The sequence below is a fragment of the Amia ocellicauda genome, chromosome 5 (genome assembly GCF_036373705.1).
Source record: "Amia ocellicauda isolate fAmiCal2 chromosome 5, fAmiCal2.hap1, whole genome shotgun sequence".
Lineage (NCBI taxonomy): Eukaryota > Metazoa > Chordata > Actinopteri > Amiiformes > Amiidae > Amia > Amia ocellicauda.
In genome coordinates this window covers 17,736,543-17,757,783 of record NC_089854.1, presented here as the reverse complement: position 1 = coordinate 17,757,783, position 21,241 = coordinate 17,736,543, and the positions used below count along the sequence as shown (strand labels likewise).

General features: G+C 39.9%; 1 protein-coding gene across 2 annotated transcripts; it reads right to left on the bottom strand.

Moving 5' to 3' along the window:
• Positions 1 to 2,221: 2,221 nt before the first annotated feature.
• Positions 2,222 to 17,173, bottom strand: relb (v-rel avian reticuloendotheliosis viral oncogene homolog B). 2 transcript variants are annotated; one of them, XM_066704083.1, is made up of 9 exons: positions 16,926 to 17,173; positions 14,186 to 14,524; positions 12,024 to 12,184; positions 11,364 to 11,455; positions 6,989 to 7,120; positions 6,473 to 6,577; positions 5,932 to 6,147; positions 4,219 to 4,287; positions 2,222 to 3,993 (listed from the first exon to the last, which is right to left on the bottom strand). In XM_066704083.1, exons 2-9 carry the CDS (start codon positions 14,468 to 14,470, stop codon positions 3,386 to 3,388), a joined length of 1,668 nt encoding a protein of 555 aa, XP_066560180.1. In that variant the 5' UTR covers positions 14,471 to 14,524; positions 16,926 to 17,173; the 3' UTR covers positions 2,222 to 3,385. The 2 variants fall into 2 exon arrangements, with proteins under 2 accessions (XP_066560180.1, XP_066560181.1); XM_066704084.1 differs by lacking the exon at positions 16,926 to 17,173 and adding an exon at positions 16,089 to 16,481.
• Between the last annotated feature and the right edge of the window lie 4,068 nt (positions 17,174 to 21,241).

Genomic DNA, 21,241 nt, shown 5'->3' with positions numbered 1-21,241 from the left:
GGGGAGAAGACGAGGCAAGAAGTAAAACTGATTTGTTATTAAAAGTTGAGCTCCTGTGTGTACTGCTGGAAAAATATGTACCTTACACACACAACACATAGATCAGTTCTTATTGTAATACTATTAAAATACTACAACACTATGTGGCCATAACATGACAGAGAAGGTAGAGTGTTCTGCAACTCAACATTTACTTTCAATTGGAGTTGTGATGTGTTGGTAATTGTAGACCATCTTTGCTGTTGTGATGTACAAATAAAACTATTTTCATACAACCCATACATTAAAATACAAATAACTGAAAACCCAGATTATCAAATACTTCTGGAAATTTTAAGTGTTTTCAAAATACATGCCAATAGTTTTAAAAAGTATTTTCAAATACATTCAACTAGCAATTATTTACTTATTTGTGGTTTACAGAACAGACATTAATCCAGATCTTGTTTTTATCATGATGATGTGTGTGTGTGTGGATTTAAATCTACAATACTCTTCAAGAACAGACTGGATGTAATTTGAGGATCATGAAGATAGTGTAACTTCCCAAAGAGCACGGTGGAATCCAAAGGCCTCCTCTCCCATGGAAACTTCATGTTCTTGTATTCTTAAAAGGGCAAAGGAGCATGTGGCCCATCTCTACCCAGTTGCACCAGTAACTCACTACAGGATGAAACGGAAGATAATGCTGTCGGAGCACAGCCCTCTCACAGCCTCCTCCTACACACAGAAATTGCAAACAGATGTGAACAGCTCGGGCGCCAAAAGCCTTTTACTAAAGCAGTGAGCACTCTAAAATATTCACATGTTCTATCGAAGGCTGTGGGTAAATGTAATGGCTAATTTTCCAAGTTTCTCTGAGTTCAACCAGCACCATTTTCATCCTTGGAAGACCCCAATCCCAATTCAGATTGAGATCAGATCCAAGCAGTTGCCAATACCTCAGATCTCCGCCTTCTCTGCTTAAGAAGGCTTCAATAAGTACAAGTTCACTTCCCGGGAGGTTCACACAGGGCGTTCACTCAGAAAATGTCCCCCGAGTCCTCTTTTAAAATGTATCTGCCATTAAAGCAAATAGAAGTGCATTTTTTCTCTCTCTCTAATTCCTCAACCCTTCTCAAGTTCTTGCCTTCATAATGGAACAAAAACTAAAATTGCCAATTGTCACTTTTTTCATATCTTAAATTGTGCATGTGTGTGCGTGTGTGGTGGGGGAGAGTATTCCATTCTGCCAGCTAATATTTATTCCCCCATGTGTCCTCTGTATCTGCATAGCAAATGATTGTGGGTTGAACTCTGAAAGTGGTCTTAAGTATTGCCTTGTTGTTCCACAGGTATGCAGGGCAGGTCACAGTCCTGGGTTTCTTTAAACACATCTGACCTCTCCTGTGTACTGATTTAAAAAAACAAAAAATAGGGCATAATAAACCAAGCTCCGAGACTTACTACCAACATTAGTTGGTATTAGAAGGGTGCTAAACTGACAGATGATGGCACTGGGTATTTATAGTGTACAATAATGTTTCTGAGTGAAAGCCATTAATGTAATTCCTTGTTTATCTAGCTAGTATGAGTTAGTGATCAAACTTGATACATAATGAGTCTTCACTGTAGACCCTGGCACAAAGTCCTGTTTTAGCCAGCGGTGAAATTCCACCCCCAGGTTAACTGGAGGAAAGCACTCCACAGTAATGACACTCACTGACAAATACACACAAAAAAGAGGAAATTCATACAAAGAATTCTTTGTGCTGAATCACATTCCACACGCAGTACACAGAGTATCTGTTCCAAGCAGAACTGAAACTGCAAGGCGTTTTACTCCCAAAAGCCTCGACCACACTAACAATCACGCATACTATGAAAGAGCTGCTTATGCTGCTTTGTGATCAGACACTTGCCTTCATTGAGAAGCATGTTTTATTTTCTTTATCAACTCACATTAACAGGAGTTCGCCCAAGAGAAACTCACTTTGGAGGAGTTGTGGTGGAAGGTTTAAGTACTCGGGGAAACTAAACCCTGTGCCAACACTTACTGGTAGTATAAATCAGCTTACGTAAATAAAACTGATGATGAAAAAGTTAAAGCCGTTACATTTGAAGTCTTTCTATTTATTAATTCTATATGGTGTAAGTTTGTGTCGGGACATGAAAATACACAGAACATTGTGAATGGAAAATTAAAGTGACATCCTGTATAAAACTGGACAGAAGTCTGCAGTGAACTCACCAGCTGTCTGGCTTTATTTACAATAGAATAGACCAACGGCATAATTTACAATGTGTTTTAAACATGCATCACATCTGTGGGTCTTAATGCAATATATTTTTTGCTGAATCTTGTGAAAGGTCAAATCATGAACACAACAGTAAAATTCGACTGCGGAGGCTGAAAGTCTCCCCCCAAAATTGAAATTAAGTAAATTTGAGTGACTTCCAAGAGATTCTGTAAAATGACAAGAAATGGAGCAGGTTTCATTTCCTTCACGTCTTTGGTGCTACCGGAGGCCACAGAAGGATCACACAAAGGGTCTCTGTACAGACAACACTATTTACAGCTCATACACTTTATACAAATGTTTCACAGATGACAACCAAGGTATTGATCAGATGTGATTATTGATTTACATCAGTGGTAATGTTTCCGAAAATGTTGACTGAATTGGGCTGTGACAGTTTGGAAGTGTATAGTGGTACATATTCAGAAAAACTACCTAGATATTCCAGCTCTGCTTTCATATTAAAGCAGGAACCGATGTAAGGGTTGTGTAAGCACAGCATTTTCACACCTGATCATATTAAACGCTTCTGAAGGGTGACATTATAAAATCAGCCAGTGACTTCTAAGAGCCACACAAAGAACATGATACATCACTGGGAATCATCTGCCTGCTACTTGGAGATTACTGGTAGAAGATAGGAATGCATGTTGACTGGGATATACACATTATTCTATTGATAATGGTATACTATTGGGTGTTTGTTTTACATGTACATGTTTCTTGCTGCAGCATTTCAACAGTCCTTTTTGAAGTGCTATACAGGCGAGAGAATGTAGTCTCCATCACTTCTCTGCCACTCTCTGTCCCAGAGGCATAAGCCTATCAAATCTATCATCTTAAATTCAATAAAAAGTGGGGTCCGACGTAACAGTTTCTTTATGACTTCCCTTTAGGTCCCAGCATTTGGAGGACTTTGCTTTCATTGCTGTTGCCCATCACTCATTGGCCCAGGAAAAGGAGGGGGAGGGCTGATAAAAAGGTTCCCTTGTGAAGGACCACCTGCTCACCTCCTGGTTTTGTCTCTTCCGCCCAGAACTGCATTTTTTTTCCACAATAGGCCTGCTCGCTCCCTCACTCACTCGCTCACACCCTCAGTCAGTCACTCAATGACCCTCATGGATCTCACTTTTGATAGCAGACACCGCCTGGCTCTCGTTATCACACTGAGAGAATCTGTGGTCCTGTGCACCCAAATCCAGAGTGCCCTCAATCTGCTCCAGAAAGGACTGTGGGTTCCCATTGAGCATGGCATTGTAATCATGCATATGGTGTGCATCGGAGTAGCCTTGCCCCAATTCGGCATTCAGGGTAGTTCTCAGGGTGTTGCAGTTCTGATCCATGTCAGTCAGGCAGTAATGCGAGTTTTGCTCCTCGTCAAACCGGAGTGGAGTGAAGCTGGAGCCGGCGTTGTTGATCATAAAATCAATATTCGAGTATGACTGGTGAGGGTCCATTTCGAGTATTTGTACTAAGCTCGTCAGGGTGTGTTCAGGGATGAGGTTTTCCCCTGCCAATTTTAAGTCATTGTAAGGCATGTCGCTGCCAACACTGAGAGCATCTTCCATTTTAAAAGGGAAATTAATCTCTTCCATGAAGGAGCCAGGGTCAGCAGGGCTCACCTCCACAGCAGGGGCCTGAGAGGTGCTGTCAGCAGCGCTGAACGGAAACTGGCAGAACAACTGGGGAGCGGAGTTCTCTTGCTCATTAAATACTGGAAATAAACATAGAAATAGATATTGGCATTAAAAACAAAAGGGCACATTATGGTGCCGAATGTCTGAACATGTTATAATTCCAACAAACAAATAGTAGTCTATACCAGTGGATTCCAACCCTGGCCCTCTAGAGTCCTAATCCAATCAGTTTTGAAGTCCACCTCAAATCACCCATTTTGAATGAAGTGGGAAGCACATGTTGGTAAAAGACAGGCAATTACCTGGAACGCCATGTTTTTCTTTGAACATGCTTTTTGCGATTTTTCTCTTCCGGTTGACTTCATATGGATCTGCAAATCACAATAAAAGGTGCAGGTTAGGTTTTCTTTCCTATTTTCAGTCACAGACTTTCTGTGTATATGGTACAATAGTGCTGTAGGTCTCTGTATATTCTCTGAAGCCATTACAAGTTGGTAGAGATTGGTTGGGAAACCAGAAAGACTAGAGCTATGTCTGAAATCACCCACTTGTTCACTCATTCACTATTTCCTATATAGTGAATGGCAGTGAGTGCACTATTTTTCAGCAGTGAGTGAACGAAATGAGTTTCAGACGCTGATGTAAATTCCCTGCATCAGAGAGCACTCGGGAGCTGTCACAGACATTTGAACATTTCACCTCTGTAACCTTTATACAGTTTATATATATATATATATATATATATATATATATATACACACACTTTTATAATATGCAATTTAATGTTTTATTGTGCATACCCCTGGCATTCTGTGTTTTATTTTTGCATTAATAAAAAAAAAAAAACAGAACTGTTCATTCGTTATGATTATTACATAAATGTCTTGTTTATGTACATTTTATTTTTCTTAAAAAGATAATAGAATTGTTTGTTCTGGTGTTTGCATCCACCATTTACAATTTATCTTGCACTCTGCTGCCCTCTCCACATTGGATTATGGGAAATAGGGGTGGGAGAGTGTACATCGTATGTACCCTCGAAATCAGATTGCATTATGGGTAAGAATGAGTGAACAAATATAGGGAATGAGATGTAGGGAATGAATTTGGACACCACTATAAAATGGCCGCCACCTGAAATAGTGCACTATTTAGTGGATAGGGGCGGTTTCAGACACAGCTTAGGTAGTTTGCAAACTGTCCCCAGTATGAGCACATTCCTACTTCTAGTCATCTGAAGGTGAATGCTATCATTTTCCCAAAATGGGATCATTACTTTAAACATAAAAGCAAGAGAATGTTACCGATACTTTAGACTAAGCGGGGAAAAAAGCATGAGCACAATGTTTTGAGAGCCACGGTGACTCATTTTTCTGCATTATGGTTTTTTGGTTTTTAGTTTCACTTTGCAGTATGTCACTTCAGACACTGAATTGTAAAATGATCTGTTTAGCACTGACAGAAAGCAGTCAGAACTGGCTACTCCTGCATTTGCTTCTAATTATTACAGTGAGTTTTACGTTTCTTGGTAACAGGCACAGTGCTCTCATTTGACAGAAGCCAAAGACAAAGCATTAGAAGAATGATTTGAGCTGGGGATTTTCTTTTTCTCGCAGCTTGCAGTAGGGCAACAGAGCACGCTGTGGTACAATGAGAGAAAAACTCCCATTCCTGGAGCATGTAAGCAAAGTCAAATGCATTTTCATTTGTTCATTATCATTATTAGTTTGGCACCGGCAACGTTGGTATTTCGTGGATATTGAGTTTGTATTCCAGCTGTTTATTATATAAATTTTTGTGCAGTTTACTTAAAAATAAATAAAATACATGCACCGCAATAAAAAAAGATTGTCCACGAATTCGTAAACTGCTTGAATGCATAAACAAATGCTTTTCATTTTTCCCCACTGCATCGTCTCCGGGGCTCCGTATTGATTTACAAATTGGAAGAAAAAGAAAACAATCAAGAATTACAGAAATGAATATAAATTGGAGGAAGGGCAGTGGGTCTGTACCGGGGTTGTGCGGGAGGTAGGTGTACTTGACAGATTCACTCTGCATGTGGTCAGAGAGCCGCCGCAGCTGCACGTTCACCTCCACCTCCTCCTGCAGGTCCAAGTCCCTGAAGGGCGGAGCTTTGAACACGATGGCGATCTGCCGGTGCACGTCCGTCTGCGCAAACTCGGCCTTGGCCTCCCACTCGCCTAGGCTGAAGATGATCTCGATGTCGTCTACGAAACACAAGTCCCGTGTCTGAAACTTCGAGACAGCGTGCACGTTTCCATTTGGGGAGGGGGGAGGGGGTATTCAAGGCAAATGAAGCAGTGGTAAAAATATACTTTTACTATATATTTATGGTATGAACCAAAAAATATGTATATGATGATCAATGCACATTGAATGGAGCTAACAATTATAGTCAAGTCACAAGATTGGATAAATGGATAGATTCCCCGAAACATAACTGTCAACTTAGATAATTAAGACAGATTCCGTTACTTATTCATTTAACAACCCTCGTCACATGCTTGGCTGCATTGAAGCAGATCTATTTACCTTTTTGAACTTTGTCACACAGAAGGTAGATCTCGGTTTTCCCTGTGCAGGAACCCCTGACCACGTTTAAGCGGTTGATCTTTAGCTCCGACGTGGTTGTAGCTTCTGTTATCAACAGCAAAACAAGGGGAAATTGGATGAGAGGGAAGAATGGAACAATAGCTTCTGCACAAGAACATACAAATTATTCTATCTGACAAATGAAAGTTTTTATGAATACTTAAATACTTAAAATCAATCCATTTGATCAGTGTATATCCCTGTTATACCACACATAAGTCTTCTTTGTTTTGCTTATGAACATATCGATTTTGTAGTTTTCCAATCTTTCAAAACAAGTAACAATATCCTTAATTGTTTTTTACTACTGAAAGAATTACAGTAAAAATACAAGAGCAAGAAACAAAATCAAAAACATCCTGCATTGTTCTGAAGGCTTTTTTTTGCATTTGGTTAGCGATAAAGAAAGTCAGCTGAAAGACGAAAATGCCTAGACTGTTTTGGAGGGAAACCTACTTTTGTCAAAGATGGGCTCTGATATGATGGGACTCAGAGGAAATTTCCCGCCATCCATTCTCTCCACTTCACACTGGAAACACAGGCGGACCACGTTCATTTCGATGTCCTCAATACTTTTCGAGTGCCCACCTGAAAACAGAACAGCCAATCCATGAAGATTTAACATTATAGGTTCTGCAGTATATGCAACTTATTTTACAATATATTCATTATTGTACTATTAACTGCCTTAATAATAACCGACTTCCTCCTTTTGGTAAATAGCCCCACCTGTCCCCATTGCTTGTAGCACTTAACATTTCCATCCCCACTCTTAACACTAGTTCTGAATTACCCCAGTGTAAGACTGCACTGCATTTTTTATGCGGTTTAAATTAAATTAAATTAAACTAGGACTATATCATATAAACTCTTATTTTTGTTTTCTTTATCCACTGCTTTTGTGAAAAAAAATAATAATAATAATAATGAAAGCGCATTGCTTACAGAGTAAATTCGTAAGAACAGTATTCTTGTCATATGTTCTCTATTTTGTCTTACGGATTCTTCTTTTATTTGTAATATGATTGAGATGAAAGGACACGTAATATAGTCTATCTAAATATGTAACAACAATTAGGATAATTCAATTATAGCCTACGCATGGGCTACATCTCTGAAATTTACCCGTTACTCACGGTTAATGAATTAAGATCTACTAAAGCACTAGGCTGTAGGGTTGCCTGTATGAATTGAATGCTATTGCGTTCAGAATAACTTCATTCTAACAATCATTTCAGCTGCAGCCCCAGTGGAAAGCACACCTGCAACAAGTCCGGATGAAATATAAAAATACTCTATCAAGTGGTGTGTATTAATACTTCTTATCAGTAATACACAGTACAGATGTGCTGTGTAGCTATAGTAGCCTATTCATGTGTTCACAGCAAACAGAAAAAAGGGATAGAGTGAAAACTGGACATGATTCACACACATTTCGGGAATCCACTCTTGGTCGTGGCTCACCACCTAATGTGTCTTTAAAAGTTTTAAGGAGAAAATAATGTAGGCTAGCCTACATGTCAGATCAAATATGATGTGATCAAATACCTAAACACTGATGCTGTGAAATGACTTCCTATTCACTTAATCTCCCTCATGTTCTCCCAGGGGTGCTCTAATGGGGATGTGCGTGCAGTCAATCGCACCAATCACCTCGGCATTCCTATGGAAAACGTGTTCTGTATATAGGCCCAGCATATGCATATTAAAAATAGACCAAGTATTTCTATATTGTGAATTACTTGCGATCGCATAAAAAGCCTCTTTGATCTTTAGAAGGCTTATATGGCCAGGGAACACAACACAGGCATCCAGCAAATTAGAGAGAGCAAGTGCCACCTTGCAAACTGCACGGCACACAGTATTTATTCCTGCTCAGAGGTTCAGCATCACCGATGGAATACATGAAGCTGGCAAAATACCGCACAACAAGGCACACTGTCTGCTCAACAGTGAGGGCATCACTCCAGCAAGTGGCATTGAGACATCTGGCCCTAGAAGCCGGCAAAGACACTGAATTCCCGCAGATGTGAATCGATATTTTTCATAGAGAGCATCATCAGGGTAAGATAGAAGATTTGCACGGTCTCTAAACGCCCTCACCCTGCGGAGTGAGCCTCTCACAACCCGTGCCCAATGCCGATTAGATCAATGTCAACGTCTCCCAAATGTGCCAGCATTTTTCAGCAGATTGTGGGCGGAGAGGCGTTGCTTATACAGGGTAACACCGAGTTAACCACAAACATACCCTGCTCGGAGCAGTGTAGAGATGCCGCGTATATTGCCATGACAATATACCTCGGGTAAAACTTATCCAGCTTCGTAGTACGGGTTAACCGGGAAGTTACTCCCGACCTCGCTAAGTTACCCCTGAACTTACCTGGATAAGCCAGTTACCTCGCTTCATAGTACAGCCCTCGGGGCAACAAATACATGTAGATTCAGGAGTGAGAATATTAACCTTTTCTTTACCTAAGATTGTGGTTTTATTTAATTGAAAGTTTGGGACCACTTCCACAAGGCCTCTATAGCAATACAAAGGCTACTAATTATCTGGTGTTTATCAGGCAAAGCACAAATGACCTCTTATTATTATTATTTTTATTTCTTGGCAGATGCCCTTATCCAGGGCGACTTACAACATAAGTGCAAACAAAGTGCAAAAATACAGTGAAGTACAAGGCATCAATCATTACAAATTCAATTTAGCTAAAACAGCAATTATGCTTCTCGCGTTCTTGATTGTTTTCCTCCTTACTCCCTTTCCCATAGCCCTTGACTGTGACCCTACATCTTGACAGCACTTAGCTTTCACCGTCCAGGATGTAGGACCTCACTTACTGTACTTGTGTAAATTGTAAATTGGAATTTAGACTAACTTCTAGTTATGAGTAGGTCTGTGTGATGGGAATGGAATTGGTCAAGATTAAACCAAGAAGCCCTGTAATTCTGAATGTATGATTAATTATCATTATTAGTAATCAAAATAAGTATATTATTAATTATGTTTTTCTTGTGTTCTGCACCTGCTAAACACCTACAGCTGTTGTGGGCTGGATATGAAGACTGAATATGTAAGACCCTCAGAAGAGTAGGAGTACTTACAGGGATAAAAATGTCCACAACAAATTGACAACTTATTGAGAGCCCCCAATATTCTTAAACTGTCTGACCTGAAAAGGTTAATATTCCACAACAAAACTTAATTTTATTAATGAACAAACATGAAACAAAGCAGACATTTACAATTTGCTACTTCCAAAAGTCATTCACTTCTGCTTTCTACAGTACTTTGTTAAAGGGTTTAATGTATTCTGGGAATGACATCACTGTATAATCAATGCAAGTCACAAAACGTGAACTGGTACCACAGAACACAAGTGGAAACAACGTATTCATTCAGGACTGAAACTGGAGACATGCCTTTACACAAACAGTTGTGGGAAGATGTAACAGCCTGTCAGCATGTGTTAATTCAGTAGAATAGGTTCAGAATTAGGTTCAGTAGAAAGGAAGCAGTAGATTATGTTCTCAAATACTAAGCTTGTAGTAGTCACCCCAGGAAAAGAGCCCTGCATTGTCTGTAACACTTTCAATCTTTTACGTTTAAATTCAGAACCATACATTGGACTGTGCACCAATGGAAAACAGTGCATTTATCAGTATTATAAGACTTATCACTGTGTTTCTTGCTTGGATTAAAAAGAGCACTTTCTTTTGCTAAAACCTGCTCTTAAACAAAATAGTTTGTTATTACTCTTGTTCTTATTCTGCTCCTTAAGATTTCCTTATTCCTGAATAATAAGGAGATTTTATTTTTTCCCCTATTGGTTACAAAAAAACTGATAGACACAAAGTGTAAAATATATTTCTGTAACCATCTACTGACAGAAATAATACCATAAGCATTTGCTCTTGAAGGATCAATTGTATTCATTTGAAAAAGCCCCAAATCTTGGCTAGGTTCACAAGTATGCCGTTTGCTGGGAATCCTAAAGACTACAGTGGTAAAATACCAAACTGGCACTGGAGGTGCGACTGGGAATTTGGGACAGTGTCTCTGTCCTCAAAATTGGATGAGGCTCGAGATTAACTGTGTTTAGAGTGGACCTGCAGAAACCACAATGTTTAAATAATTGAGACTGAGGTTTTTCATGATGGCTCCTGGCTGCTGGGGATTTTTTAAAGTTTCTAAAGATGCACAGTGGGATGTCAAACAACAACCAAAAAAAGGCATATTTAGCAGTACATGCATTTTCTGTGGGTTGTGTCACATAACTGACAAAACACTGAGGGTGCTGTGCAAAGTTCTTATAATTGCAATTATAGTGATTGCTGTTGTATGCTAGACCTCCAATTACTTAAATATCTTATCACAGTCAAACATCTTAAAGATGCACTTCAAATGATTTATTTATTACATACCCATATAATAATTTTCCTGTTGCACTCTTTCAAAAACTCTGTCTTATCAGACATAACTTTGGCCCATTAGAAAATAAGGAGGTGTAAATGAGGGTGACATTGTTAAACTGACTTAACTATGGACAAGTCTTGTGGACAATTATGGCATCACCTGTTCCTCACACTGGTAATAGTCACTGCTGTCATGGTGTAGTTGGAAAAGTCATTCTTGGCTTTCTTTATTTTTTATTGTCTAGTTTTGTATTCCATTAAAAATGTATTTAATGAATTTATAATCACCAGAGGTGAATAGACCCTTGTGCTTAATCAGAATGCTTGAACCATTTAGGTGTCTATATTTTTCATCTTGGGCAAGAGGTTTAATGGGATCCTTGCGTCTGTGTCTGTGGCGAGTGTCAGTACTCACTGTTGAAGGGGTCGATTCCCTGACTCCTCCTCTTTTCCAGGGCGGGGTCTACCTCCTTCCGTCTCACACACTGAATGCCCAGGTTGGAAAAGCTGTGAAGGATCCATAGAGAACCATCAGAACACACTGAAGTAACAGAAAAAATGTAAGCCTACTGAGGATTTTGGGCATTATCATTTGTATATGTATGAAATAGTCCTCTAATGATATAAAGTACATATCCCATTGCATTAGCATAAACAAAGAATAGGTGTCTTGATTACAGGAGTGGAAGTTATCTCTATTAATTGCTGATGGAAGAAATTTAAATATTTTCCTCCTTTTGTCAGGATTATTGTACGAAATCCAGAAATGAGGACTGTTGACTGGTTAACTCATCTTCGGAAGCAATCTGTATCAATAGCTAGCCCTTGGGTAGTTAGAGCATTAAAGCACGACAGAAACCATTTTCCATTTTTGTAGTAAAACTTCTGTGGAGTGCTGTCACATGATCAATCTTTATGTATAGATTGATCAATGTTTTGCTCTGAAAGGGGACACATTAAATCACATTATACATTATATTTTTTTTTCGTTTTTTTTTCAGTGTTATTCCCCTAAGCAGGTTCAGCTCTGGACCCCACTGTGGTGTGCACTAGTGTTGAGTCGCAGTGGTTGTACCTGTGCTTCCTGTTGGTGCGCGGGTTGATGGTCACCATACAGATCCCATCGTTGCAGTCTTTACCCACAAGGCCATGGGGGTGTGGGCGGTAAGGAATGTCTTTGGTCACAAGGGAGGTGGTCACTTTTACCTTCTTGATGTTCTGCATGTTGCCCTGGATCTGAAAGATCAGATGCCGTATTAATTAAGACTCACTCATTCACTGTCTGACTTCACTCCTCATTTCAGCACAGTTCATTCAATCCACAGACACGAGTGTTGTTTCACTCCCCCGGGGCACTCGGAGACAAAAGGTATAGTGTTCAGTACTCCCCCCAGGATATGAACTGCCATCTCAGGGATACCCTGGAGTATCTCAAATGCCCCCCCCCCACCTTACCCAACAGAGCAAAAATCTTGATGTGTGTGGGGCTTGAATGCTCCACTGCTGAACACTCTCTAAGTCTAGGGGAGTGAGCATTTGGGTTTTGTCATTGAGGTGGGAACCCATTTATGTATTCATGTATCCACCACCTGGGTGAATGTGTGTGCCAGGCAGTGTAGTAGGGGAACTACCTCTCGTAAGGAAATGGAAAATCCCAGCACAATTCCAGTTATGGAAAGCTGTTGACAGTGCTGCCACTTTTCCATAACTTAGCTGCGTGCTTACAGAACATGCAGCAACATTCCGATCAAACTTCATACTATACTTCCTCTTTCATAGTTTTCATTTTATTTCCATTCTTTAGCAAAAATCCAGGAACTTTATTTTTGTTTTCCCCAAAAACAAAAACAACCTGGGGTGTATTTATTATTACCCATATCCTTGTACTGGTGACAAAGAAATAGTTATTTTATTTTAATGATTCTTGTGGAAGAAATAAATAGTAATCTTCCAATGTTATGCTGATTTTAACTATTAAAACAAAACAAAACAAAATGACAGGTATGTTATTTAATTGTAGAATGAAACACAAAACTATGCACAAGTGATGCAAAACAAATTATGAAATCAAGTTTGTACAAATGGTGAAAAAAAAAAAAAGTGTCCTTTTCGTGAGTAAAACCATGGAATGGATTTTTAATAGGTCTTTTTTTAATTGGGCATACATCATCTTTTTACTGCCAATTTCAATTGCGTTGCAGGTTCTTATTTTTATATGGGAACCAGCTTCTTAAGTCACAGTTTAATTGTTCTCATGATTTGCTGTGGTTTTCTCTATGGCACTGTATAAGGTTTGAAACTTGAACAGCATGATTTTTAGCTGCTGCAGACAGTGATCTGGCAGTTAATAGTGCCTAGTGAACTGTTCCACTACAGTTTAAAAAAGGACCAGGTTGACCCAAAATCAGTAGCAGTACTTTAAACAGTAGCAGACCAGAGCAGGTGAACTGCTGATACACCTTGGGGGAATTTCATCACCAGTCACACACGCTGGCCTTCTCCCAAGTCTCGGCGCAAGTAAACTGACAAAGAGCTCAAGCAGAGAATCCACCCCTTTGGGAATGATGGTACATTCTAGCAGAATTCCCCCTTTGGTAAAATGGAATGCTTTACTGTGGGGAAATGGAATGATTGGTTTAATTCCTGGCTTTAAATCACTGGAACTGTGACATGACATACCCTGTGATACATGATGTATTTTTCTAGGCCCTAGTATTTTCTCTGATGATGTTCCTTGGACTGTAAGGTATATTGTTCAGATGAGCTTTTCATTTTCTATGTGTGGATTTGTTTCATTGTTTAGGTCTGCATTGAATGGGATTTGATGCTAAAGGAACACTTACCAAGAGCACTAAACTAAGACCTCATTTTAAGGGAGGCTCACATTCTCTTTAGGATTATGTCATTGTGTTTGTTTTTGACAAATATGGTGAGAAAAAAAACATTCTAGAAACATAACCCTGACCACATGGTGTGGTTAATGTTCTCTGGAACAGAGCAACTCAGTTATTTTGCGTGTATAATGTATAATGTTTTTATATAGACGTTTCCTCTGAAGTGTGTTGCCACAACCCCACAGTGTTCAAAGTTCTTTTTATTACTATGTTAAAAAAATGTTATTTGGTTAGATGGGCACTGCAAACCACCTGTACTGTATGAACCGAGACACAGCAATGAAGAAGAAATGCATGATCGAGAGAGAGGCAGAGAAAGAACAAGAACAGAAGCAGGGCTGACCTCGATCGTGGGCAGGGTCTTGTTCTGCTCATTGGTGGAGGCCCCTAGGATGCTCCCAGCAGAGCGGCCTTCACACTCGTAACGGAACCGCATTCCTCTCTGCTTCGGCTGCTCCGTGATGACTAGCTTGGGCTGCTCCAGGAACGTCTCCAGCTGCTCAGTGCCTGTGTCCTGTCGAGGCCTGCAGCCCACTCCCCTGCCGTTGCTCATTTTCCCCCTGTCCATCTGCCCCCTCATCCGACGCTGGCCAGATTGGCTCCCTGACTCAGGCTGCTGCATCGCCATGGTGCTCACCGACTGGTGCAGAGTGGAAACTGATTGAACTGTGCCACTGCGGGGCTGTTGGCAGAGACAGATTTTATTTGAATTTGTTTTTATTATATACAAACATGCATACAAACAAATACATGCACCTACACAGATGAAGCACCAAGTAATATTATTAGGGTTTATATCCCCGATAAGGGATATAAGGATATAATTTAGGTCCCTCCCCTCACTTTGAGCCAGACAGCAAAGCACCCATTCCAGTCTGTGGGGATGACATCATCAGGATCAAAGCCCCTTTCCTGGCACATGATCAAGAGTGGGGAATCGTGGGAACTGGGATAACCAGGATTCTAGCTTGGATCAGGCACTGGCAACAGCTCTATGGGGCTCGTCTGATTATATACATATAGATACATATATATACACACACACACACACACACATATATATATATATATATATATATATATATATATATATATACACACACACATATATATACACATATACACACACACACACACATATATATACACATATACACACACACACATATACATACATATACACACACACATATATACATATACACACACACACATATACATATACACACACACACATATACATATACACACACACATATATATACATATACACACACACATATATATACATATACACACACACACACACACACACATACATTTACACACATATATATATATAGCTCGAGACGCTAGAATTCTGAAATCAAGATTGCCGAGGCTCTATAAGTCTCAATTGTACTTTAAATATTGTACCAATGTGCTTACAATTCAAGAATTTGAAGAAATAATGCCTCTTAGTGTTTACACCCGGGCTGCCATTAAGATATTTACAAAGGCCGATGTCGAACCAATGCTTCCAATTGGCTGATAAGCAAATCTCATCTGATTATACCGAAAGTCACCGCATCCATCAACCAACAGGGCTTCCAGCTACAGCCAAATGTAGGTCTTTTAGGGTAACTACAAGCCTTTACGTCACAGCACCGCAGTAGTTGCTCACAGTTGCAAATCAACAACCTCATCAAAAACCACAACGACAACAACAGAGTCACATGCAATAGGAAACGCAACAAGATGGGTATTATACAACACAGAGGAAAAAAAAAAAAAAAAAAAAAAAACATCCAAAAACCTTTTATAAATTACTCTGTCACTGACGATAGCAGGTTTGTCAGTCATCCACATGCTGGGTTGTGTAACACTTCACTGTGCTTGACATTTCCTATTCGTGCTTCGCATGCTTCTCAGGCCTTTATCACACTTATCTGCTCCTACGCTCCGCTATTTCAGGCAAAACATAAAACATTTCTGAATGTACTTCACTTTCTTCTGCTACATCTCACTTTGCTCACATCCTTGTTTTCGTGTCGGTCACTACACTTTTACTTTGCTTTTCACGCCACAGTTAAGTTTTAAAAACAAAAAACCTAGCACACCAACCACAAACTCAATGCACCTATGATTTACAACTTTAGGCTCCAACAACCGGAAGACTTGTTGGGACCAAAAAAAATAAAAAATGAAGAAAAAGAGAAGCAGCTAACTACAACTAAAAAATAACGGATGTTTACGTTGCTCCAGACCTGCTGGGACTCCTGCTCTCCTCACCGTTCCCAGACCGTGTCTGTGCCTGTGTGTCGGTGTCTGTCAAGCGGATCTCTGCTGGTATTGAATATAAACGAGACAGGTCTCACACGTGTCATGTGCAGCAGGTAGCTGCTGTGTGTCTGAGCACGAAGAGGAAAACAAAAGCTTTTGCACAAAGAACTTAAGGGAAGTGGGGTGGAGCCATGTGTTGGCAGGAAGTAGGTGCACACTGGCGATGGCCAATGGCATCAGACAAATTGGGCGTGGATATCTATGGCAGAAAGTTACTACCAGCATAACTGAATGCATCCGTTTGGAAAGTGGAGAAAAAAATAAAAAAAATCAAAGGACTTCCATTTGACAGTTTCATTTCTTTCTCCATGGAGAGGGCAAGAGCAGCTGACTTGCATGTTGCATGCCTATCTCCTGCCTTCTGATGGTGTAAAGAAACAGTTGTTCAGGCTTTTCTTCAAAAGCTCAATTGAAATATACAAGGAGCAAATACAAGGTCAGAGGTTCTAAGACAGTCCTAAAAGCCCTAGAACTTCGGAAGATGTACGTTGCATTTTATTTCATAGCTCGAAATTGCCAAGTATTCTATAAGTGTATACACTCGTCTTAAGTCAGCTTAACCACCTGAGATCTTAATGCTGAATCATGGTCCAATAAACTCTGAAAAGCTATAATTCGTTAAATATGTATAGTTTAATGGACAATATTTTAACGAAGTGATGCAGATTAAGGTTGTGAATAGTTTATACTACTATTGAATGTGAATGTATTGGATTATGGTCAGCCCAGAGAGAAACATTTAGAGGGAGAGATCTACCTACCGATGTGCCTCTGGGTACCAGTACTGGTGCAGCAGGTGATGATGTGCGCCCAGTAGTCACAGTGGACAGCAGGCTGGTTTCTGGTGGAGGTGGAGGCCCAGGAAGAGGCAGGCTTGATCTCTGTCTGGGGTTTCCGACAGAATTCTCATAGATATATTCATTTATAATATCTGAAAAGACAACCAATTAACTTTAAGTCCCTCAAAGTATGCAATATGCACCACTGATTTTATTCTCTCCTTTTCAATGTCTGTAGTCAGCGTGAATATTATTAAAGTTAGTTTAAAAACAGAAATTCTGCAATCTATTTTGAAAATATGCTTATTTTCTGTACAATTAAAAGCAAAACAAATCAATTTATAAATATATGTATTACATTGGTTGCTAATGCTAACCTCTAATATTTAATAACTGATGATCTGTTAATTTAAGAGAAAAAAATATTTTAATATACTTGATTGGCTAATTATGAGTGTTCCCCTTAAAATAAAGCCGGATTTTATTTTTTTAATTAAAAACGAATGTCACCTAACATTTAACTTGCTTTCACAGACTAAGAAAGAAACTAAACAAATATAGATTAATATATGCAAATAGAATATGATGGATACTCACCTAATTCTGGAAAAATAATCCATAGAAAAAGAAAACAAAGAAACGTGTTAATGGGGTTGCAGTAACAAATGTATACTCTTAAAAGGTAATAAATACAACATAAAGAAGGTACACCAGCTAAGAAAAACATGCACTACACCAAATGATCTAATAAGATGTGATATATGCAGATTGTATATAGTTAAACAGAAATGGTTACAGATTATATATAGATATGTGGTTTTGTTTCATAACCCTCTGACTCATTTTGGATGCGTGTTTTCATAAGCCACAGGTACGCAAATGCTTTTGTGCAGCTGAAGATGGTGGAATGGTCACTGCCTTGAAGAACGGGGTGCATCGCATTTTATAATGTTTGCCAGAAGTAGCCCATATGGTACCCATCTGGCTAGTTTTGCGTGCATTACCTTCTTAAGCAACGTACCCCAAAGTCTTAGCAAGCTATTTGCATTATTTTTTTAAAAAATACTTTAATTTTGTTAACATCTAATTTCGATTTCTAATTGTCCTTGCTTTATAGCTGAAATCAACAACCATTAGGCTACCTTGGTTAACTATCCAGGCTTGTGCGGCAATAAAGTCCCTACAGTGACCTTCAGTTTGCTTTTCAGATTTGATTTAAATAGTGTACATTGTGCCAAAAGTCACCGTCGTATTTGCAGGTTACAGTTTTGCCCTCCGTGTCTCTGGCCCGTTTCCCTGCAGTCTGAGATCTGCACTGAGCTCATCCGTGCTCTTCTGTTCAAGCACTACTGATGATCAAACGTGCTAGTGCGAAATGCACCTAAACCGAAACACTGGCGAAAATATCCCCCTATAGTAAAGCCTAATGCGTGGGGCTCTATTGTATAATTAACCCCGAGCAAATACAACGACTGAAACACATAACCGTCATCTACCGACTCTCGCACTGACACCAACTTTTTTGACATTAGTACTGGGGAGCAACGTCATTGGGTGACTCATTGTGTTAGTGGTCGAGTCTTGGTAGCGCAGATTTCCGCAGTTCTGCACAGATCTGCAGAATTCCAGCGATCCTATTGGTGAAGCCGCGCAGATCCGCGGATATCTGCGCAACACGAACGTGATCTGCGATCCGAGCGAAAAAACAGACCAATCAACTGTGAAAATACCGCGGAGATGCGTCGGGTCATTTGTGTAGTAGTAGAATACCGAATTATTCACATTACGTTTAGCCAAATTAAAGAGCATTAAATTGTAGCCGCGGCTCCCCCACAAATGTAAAGATATTTCCATGCTGCGCTACTTTTGTCTCCAAATGTACATCTCTATCAGTGTCGCAAAACGTGTACTTGGATATATATATATATATATATATATATATAGTTAGAAGGGATTGTTGCATTTGTTAAGCAAAAGTATACAAATACGATTTAGTTATGTTTTAACATGATCAAAGCCTTAGTAAACGTCTGCTAGAACATCTTTGCTTAGTTCCAACATAACAGCATTTTTTATACCATTAAAAATTATATATAGGCATATGCATATTGTTTATATATATATCTATATCTATATATCTATATCTATATATATACAAACAATAAAAACAGTGGGCGATATATGGACTACGATTCTCGAAATCGCCATTTCAAATAAGATTCAGACATTTCAAACGTGTTATAATGCACGGTGGTGTTTACATGACACACCCATGTCGTGCCATTAGATGAAAAGCACGTATTTTAATCTTTTTTTGTAGCATTAAAGTTTGTGACAAGCAGTGTTCACAGGCACAAGTCAAACATCACGCAAACGGTACTCTATCACTACACAACCATAGCAAGGTTGTAGTAACTGCGTCACACACGCGGAGTGTTGAGAGCTACACCGAGCCTGTGCAATGCGGGGCCGATTCAAACTTTCAGGGATGCGGCACGGTTCTCTACCCTGGCCGCTGTTTTGCTTCATAATAAGAGAGTCCTGCTTTCAAATCGTGTCCGCAGCCGGTGTCAGAAGAACAACATTGTGTCTCCCTAATGCAGTGTAAACTCTGTGCTGTCATGTCCGGCTAGCCTGGGTGCGAAGACTACACAGAGGAGTTCACAGCGACCTGAAAATGAACGGCACTGAAAGTCAAAGCCAGCAACCCGCCCCGCCGCGCCACGTCGCCCGGCCGCCCTGGGAGCGACACGCGTGGGGCCGAGCCAGGAGCTCATCTTCCGGGGATGTCAGCCTGCCTGTGCCCATTTCACTGATGCTATATTGCAAAGAGCTCCCTCAAAACACTAGATTTGAATGAACATTTGAACATGAATCCACAAGGGAAAGTACAGTGTAAACACAACTATCTTTAAAAAACAACGAAAAGCATCTTACCTGTCGATATAGGGTCTTCTGGCGTGATGGGTAAAGGTTTCATCTTCAGCCTCTCCGCTACGGTACTGCTCAGTGCACAATACACCAGATTTGAACACCGGTCCCGAAAAGACTTGTTCTCAACTAGTTCACTCCTCCCCTGCGCGGTGCTGTGTTACTATGTTACTTAAACTCGGCCATTTTAGCAAAAGCCGGTCTGCAAATGGCTCGGCATCAGACAAATCCACACACACACACCTATTCCTTGTCACACGTGTGGGGTGTGTTGTCTTGGTCGGGAAAACGTATTCGTCAGACCTCTTAAACTGCCGTGCGAAGAGAAAATGAAGCAGCTGCCTGTGCGCGATTTCGTTTTTTACGCCTCCCAGTCCTACTATTTTTTTTGCCGTACGTTTGTAGCCGAATGTAACGCTTCTGGAAATCCCCCTTACGTCATACATAATGTGGAGTCAGGGGAAGCCCCAGGTTCAGTCGAACGACATATTTTCCACCGAGTTTGCCAATGAATGACACATTTCTTTCCTTGTTTTGTGTGTTTGCTCTCTGTCGTGATAATGCTCAGGGACAGCGCTGGCTTGAAAGCAAAGACGAAAACTGAAAGATTGCCGGGGCGGATCACGACTGGTGTCTTGTTTTTCTAGTTATAAAAAGTTCAATGAAACTCGAGAAATTGTTAAATGGCGCAGTTCTAAGAGACAGCAAACAAAGATATCGACATCAAGACTTGTAAATAATTGTATATATTTATTTTCAACGTTTGCTTATAACTATTAAGAAGCCTATTAGTGTCTAGAAGCCAGATCGGTTTAACAGAGTTTAACATAATGTTATATAGCAAGTTCACTTTCACCACTTAGCTTAATCTTAACATGCAAATGTGGGATGTGTGAATGTACAGTATTTTGCAATTGCTTTAATTTTTACGCTGTGATTTACGGAATAGTTAAATCTATCCAGTGACGTCAGAGGTGTCCTTGAAGAGTAATACAAACTAGCGGTGATGTAATAGTGCGTGTAATAAGAGAAAACGACCCATTTAACACCTGGATGGGACAATACTTTTGAAACGGGAATATACAGCTCTGGAAAAAAATTAAGAGACCACTACAAGTTCAGAAATCAATCTTAAGTGGTCTCTTATTTTTTTCCAAAGCTGTATGTATAAGAGTGTTATTATGATTTACTTGAACGTCATAAGCTCTTGTTGTAATTGATATGCATGCGTGGTCGCCATTCATTATTGAATACCAGTCCCCATTGGGATCTCTCGCAAGTGGTTCATAATGTGATTGGCGTTTACATTTATGCTGGGGATCGTCAAGAGCAAGCTGCAAAAACAGAAGCAGACCCTGTGAATATAA